Genomic DNA, 6,121 nt, shown 5'->3' on the forward strand with positions numbered 1-6,121 from the left:
ATGGACCCCGAGACCCCCAAAAATTGACCCCAAAACCCCTAAAATTAACCCAAAAATGACCCCAAAATTCGACCCCGAGAGCCCCAAAATCAACCCCAAAATTGACCCAAAATCGACCCAAAATTGACCCAAAATTGACCCAAAATTGGCCCCAAATTGACCCAAAATTGACCCAAAATCGACCCAAAATTGACCCAAAATTGACCCCAAAATTGACCCAAAATCGACCCAAAATTGACCCAAAATTGGCCCCCAAATTGACCCAAAATTGACCCAAAATTGACCCCCAAAATCGACCCCAAAATCCCCAAAATTGACCCAAAATTGGCCCCAAATTGGCCCCGAGGCCCCGCCGGGGTTTGAGGAATTTTACCAAAATAAAGGAAATTTTTGTGGAATTTTTGTGGAATTTTATTGGGGTTTTATTGGGAATTTTATTGGGATTTTATTGGGATTTTATTGGAATTTTATTGGGGTTTTATTGGGAATTTTATTAGGATTTTATCGGGAATTTTATTGGGATTTTATTGGAGTTTTATTGGGATTTTGGCGGCAATTTCGGTGGGAATTTTGGCGGGATTTTCGTGGAATTTTGGCGGGAATTTGGCTGGATTTCCATGGAGTTTTGGCGGGAATTCTGGTGGGGATTTTGGCGGGATTTTCGTGGAATTTTGGCGGGAATTTTGGAGGGGATTTCCATGGAATTTTCCCGGGATTTCCATGGAATTTTGGCGGGAATTTTCCCGGGATTTCCATGGAATTTTGGCGGGAATTTTCCCGGGATTTCCATGGAATTTTGGCGGGAATTCTGCCGGGATTTCCATGGAATTTTGGCGGGAATTTTCCCGGGATTTCCATGGAATTTTGGCGGGATTTTCCCGGGATTTCCATGGAATTTTGGCGGGAATTTTCCCCGGGATTTCCATGGAATTTTGGCGGGAATTCTGGCAGGATTTTGGCGGGAATTCTGGCAGGATTTTGGCGGGATTTCCATGGAATTTTGGCGGGAATTCTGCCGGGATTTCCATGGAATTTTCCCGCGGTTTTTTGGGGGGAGGGTGGGGGAGGGGCCGGGCGCCTCTTCCCCCTCCCCTCCCCCACCCGCGCCCGGCTCCGCTGGGGATCCCGGGGTGGGGGAGGGGCGGCCTCAAACCCGAGCTTCCCACGCCCCTCCCCCACCCCCTCCCAAAAATTCCACCCCCCAAAATCCCATCGGGGGTGGGGGAGGGGCGTGGGAACCTCGACATCGCCCCTCCCCCACCCCAAGGAGATTTTTTTGGAGGGGGGTGGGGGAGGGGCGAGCTCAAACCCGAGGTTCCCACGCCCCTCCCCCACCCCAAAATGGGATTTTTTGGGGGATTTTTTGGGGGGTGGGGGAGGGGCGGGTGGGGGGAGGGGCTTGAGGCTCCCGGGGGAGGGGGGTGGGGGAGGGGCAAAGTCAAACCCGAGGTTCCCACGCCCCTCCCCCACCCCAAAATGGGATTTTTTGGGGGATTTTTTTGGGGGGTGGGGGAGGGGCGGGGTGGGGGGAGGGGCCTGAGGTTCCCCTTGGGGGGGGGTGGGGGAGGGGCGACCTCAAATTTGAGGTTCCCACGCCCCTCCCCCACCCCAAAATGGGATTTTTTGGGGGGATTTTTAAGGGTGGGGGAGGGGCGGGATGGGGGGAGGGGCCTGAGGCTCCCGGGGGAGGGGGGGTGGGGGAGGGGCGACCTCAATTCCGAGTTTCCCACGCCCCTCCCCCACCCCCAATGGGATTTTTTGGGGATTTTTTGGGGTGGGGGAGGGGCGGGGCCTGAGGTTCCCGTTGAGGGGGGGGTGGGGGAGGGGTGGGGGGAGGGGCGAGGCCTCAGGAAACCCCAAAACTTCCTCCCCTCCAGGCCCCGCCCCTCCCCCCACTCTCCGCTGATTTTTTTTGATTGGGGGGGAACAGCGGGGGGTCCCCTCCGCCCCTCCCCCACCCCGGGACCCCTCCCCCACCCCCCAGAAAAATCCCGGGAATTTTTTTATATTTTTTTTTCATTTTATTTTAATTTTTTGGGAAAAAAAAACCCCAAAAAAATCTCCCGGGAATTTCGGGAAGCGGCAGGTAAGGGTGGGGGAGGGGCGGGGGGGGAGGGGTGGGGACAATTTGGGGACATTTGGGGACATTTGGGGACATTTGGGGACATTTGGGACAATTTGGGGACATTTGGGGACATTTGGGGAGATTTTGGGGACATTTGGGGCCATTTGGGGACATTTGGGGACAATTTGGGACATTTGGGGACAATTTGGGACAATTTGGGGTCATTTGGGGACATTTGGGGACATTTTTGGGGCATTTTGGGGAGATTTTGGGACATTTGGGGACAATTTTGGGACATTTGGGGCCATTTGGGGACAATTTTGGGGACATTTTGAGGGAATTTGGGGACATTTGGGGACAATTTTGGGGACATTTTGGGGACATTTGGGGCATTTGGGGACATTTGGGACCTTCTGGGGACATTTGGGGACATTTGGGGACATTTGGGGACATTTGGGGACATTTGGGGAGATTTTGGGGACATTTGGGGCCATTTTGGGGACATTTGGGGACATTTTGAGGGAATTTGGGGACAATTGGGGCCATTTTTGGGACATTTGGGGACATTTTGGGGACATTTGGGGACATTTGGGGACAATTTGGGGACATTTGGGGACAATTTTGGGACAAATTTGGGACCTTCTGGGGACATTTTGAGGGAATTTGGGGACATTTGGGGACAATTTTGGGACCTTCTGGGGACATTTTGGGGACATTTTAGGACAATTTTGGGGCATTTTGGGACATTTGGGGACATCTGGGGACATTTTGGGAGCTTCCAGGACTTTTTGGGGACATTTGGGGACATTTGGGGACATTTGGACAATTTGGGGACATTTGGGGACATTTGGGGACATTTTGGGACCTTCTGAGGACAATTTGGGGCCATTTGGGACAATTTGAGGATAATTTGGGACCTTCTGGGACCTTTTTTGGGACATTTGGGGACAATTTTGGGACATTTGGGGACAATTTGGGACCTTCTGGGGCACCTCAGAACCTCCTGGGATATTTGGGGACCTCCTGGGCCACCTCATAGGACACCTGGGGACCTCCTGGGCCACCTGGGGCTCCTCCTGGACCACCTGAGGACCACCTGAGAACCTTCTGGACCACCTGAGAACCTCCTGGGGACCTCCTGGACCACCTGAGGCTCCTTCTGGACCACCTGAGAACCTCCTGAGAACCTCCAGAACCTCCTGAGAACCTCCTGGACCACCTGAGAACCACCTGAGGACCTCCAGAACCACCTGGTGACCACCTGAGGACCACCTGAGAACCTCCTGGACCTCCTGAGAACCTCCTGAGAGCCTCCTGGACCACCTGGTGACCACCTGAGGACCACCTGAGAACCTCCTGGGGACCTCCTGAGGACCTCCTGGACCACCTGAGAACCTCCTGGACCACCTGAGGACCACCTGAGGACCTCCTGGTCACCACCTGAGGACCTCCTGAGAACCTCCTGGACCACCTGAGAACCACCTGAGAACCACCTGAGAATCTCCTGGACCACCTGAGGACCTCCTGGACCACCTGAGAACCTCCTGAGAACCTTCTGGACCACCTGAGAACCACCTGAGAACCTCCTGAGAACCTCCAGAACCTCCTGAGAACCTCCTGGACCACCTGAGGACCTCCAGAACCATCTGGTGACCACCTGAGGACCACCTGAGAACCTTCTGGACCACCTGAGAACCACCTGAGAACCTCCTGAGAACCTCCTGAGAACCTCCTGGAGCTCCTGAGGACCTCCTGAACCACCTGAGAATCACCTGAGAATCACCTGAGGACCTCCTGAGGACCTCCTGGACCACCTGAGAACCTCCTGGACCACCTGAGGACCTCCCGAACCACCCCCACCATGTCCTCCACCCTGATCCTCACCGTCTACATCCTCACCTTCACCATCGGCTTCCCGGCCAACATCTTCACCTTGACCGTCCTGGCCACCAAATGCGGCCGCTCCAACCCGTCCTTGACCTCCTGCGACCTCCTGCTCCTCAACCTGACCTTCTCCGACCTCCTCCTCCTCCTCTTCCTCCCTCTCAAGATGGCGGAGGCGGCGGCCGGGATGGTTTGGCCGTTGCCGGAGCTTTGGTGTCCGGTGGTGAATTTCTGTTTCTACTCCAGCATGTATCTGAGTGGGCTTTTCCTGGCGGCCCTGAGCCTCAGGAGATACCTGGGCGTGGTGGCCCCCGTCCGCTTCAGGGAGCGCAGGAGACCCGGCCGGGTCCTGGCGGTCAGCGGGGTCATCTGGCTGGTGGCCTGCGGTCACTGCTCCGTCGTCTTCGTGGCCGAGTTGGGTGGGAGAGGAGAAGATGACGTCGGTGGCGTTGGCGACGTCAGTGGCGTTGGTGGCGTTGGTGGCCCCAAGGTTGACCTCGTTGACCCCAAGACCTTCAACCTTCTTGACCCCAAGTTTGACCCCAAGGTTGTCCCCGTTGACCCCAAGGTTGACCCCAAGGTTGTCCCCATTGACCCCATTGACCCCAAGACCTTCAACCCTCTTGACCCCAAGGTTGACCCCAAGTTTGACCCCATTGGCCACTTTGACCTCATTGACCCCAAGGTTGTCCCTGTTGACCCCAAGGTTGACCCCAAGATCTTCAACCCTCTTGACCCCAAGGTTGACCCCAAGCTTGACCCCAAGGTTGACCCCATTGACCTCAAGGTTGACCCCAAGGTTGACCCCATTGACCCCAAGGTTGACCCCATTGACCTCAAGGTTGACCCCAAGATTGACCCCATTGACCCCATTGACCACTTTGACCTCAAGGTTGACCCTGTTGACCCCAAGACCTTCAACCTTCTTGACCCCAAGGTTGACCCCAAGACCTTCAACCTCAAATTCTCCAACCCCAACGACCCCAAACTCAACCCCAATGACCCCAATGACCCCAAAGACCCCAAATTCTCCAACCCCAAAGCCCCCAGAGCCCCCAAACCCAACCCCAATGACCCCAAACCCCACCCCAATGACCCCAAAGCCCCCAACCCCCACCCCATTGACCCCAAACCCAACCCCAATGACCCCAAATCCAACCCCAATGACCCCAAATCCAACCCCAATGACCCCAAATCCAACCCCAATGACCCCAAATCCCCCAACCCCCATTCCCTTGACCCCAAACCCAACCCCAATGACCCCAATGACCCCAAGTCCAACCCCAATGACCCCAAACCCCCCAAATCCAACCCCAAAGACCCCAAACCCAACCCCAATGACCCCAATGACCCCAACCCCCACCCCACTGCCCCCCCTGACCCCTCCCCCACCCCCTCCCCCCGCGCCCCGCCCCCCACAAATGCTACGACGACTTCTCCCCCTCCCAGCTCCGCTTCGTCCTCCCCTTGCGCCTCGAGTTCTTCTTCGTCCTCTTCCTCGCCCCCTTCTCCCTCACCCTCTTCTGCTCGGCCGCCTTCGCCCGCGCCCTCCTGGCGCGCCCGGCGCTGCCGGCGCCCAAACGCCGCCGCGCCGTGGGGCTGGCGGTGGCCAGCGCCGTCATCTTCGGCGTTTGCTTCGCCCCCTACAACGTCTCGCACGTGGTGGGGTTCTGGCAGGGCCGCAGCCCCGGCTGGCGCGTCTACGCCACCCTCCTGAGCGGCCTCAACGCCGCCCTGGACCCGCTGGTGTTTTATTGTTCCTCGGGGAGGGTGAGGAGGGCGCTGGGAGGGGTGGGGAGGTGGATGAGGAGGCGGTGGGAGGGTTAGAATGGGGGTGAAAGGGTTAAAAATGGGGTGAAAATGGGGATTAAAGGGTTAAAATGGGTGTGAAAGGGTTAAAAATGGGGGTGAAAGGGTTAAAAATGGGGATTAAAGGGTTAAAAATGGGTGTGAAAGGGTTAAAAATGGGGTGAAAATGGGTCTGAAAGGGTTAAAATGGGTGTGAAAGGGTTAAAATGGGGATTAAAGGGTTAAAAATGGGGATTAAAGGGTTAAAAATGGGGTTAAAATGGGTCTGAAAGGGTTAAAATGGGGATTAAAGGGTTAAAAATGGGGTTAAAATGGGGATTAAAGGGTTAAAAATGGGGTGAAAATGGGTCTGAAGGGGTTAAA

General features: G+C 55.9%; 1 protein-coding gene across 1 annotated transcript; it reads left to right on the top strand.

The window, feature by feature from the left end:
- Positions 1-3,841: 3,841 nt before the first annotated feature.
- LOC131573984 (uncharacterized) lies at positions 3,842-6,033 on the top strand. Its single transcript, XM_058828345.1, has 2 exons — positions 3,842-4,991; positions 5,372-6,033. Exons 1-2 carry the CDS (start codon positions 3,927-3,929, stop codon positions 5,774-5,776), a joined length of 1,470 nt encoding a protein of 489 aa, XP_058684328.1. The 5' UTR covers positions 3,842-3,926; the 3' UTR covers positions 5,777-6,033.
- The last annotated feature ends 88 nt before the right edge of the window (positions 6,034-6,121 follow it).

Source organism: Poecile atricapillus, assembly GCF_030490865.1.
Source record: "Poecile atricapillus isolate bPoeAtr1 chromosome 32 unlocalized genomic scaffold, bPoeAtr1.hap1 SUPER_32_unloc_1, whole genome shotgun sequence".
In the NCBI taxonomy this organism is placed as follows: domain Eukaryota; kingdom Metazoa; phylum Chordata; class Aves; order Passeriformes; family Paridae; genus Poecile; species Poecile atricapillus.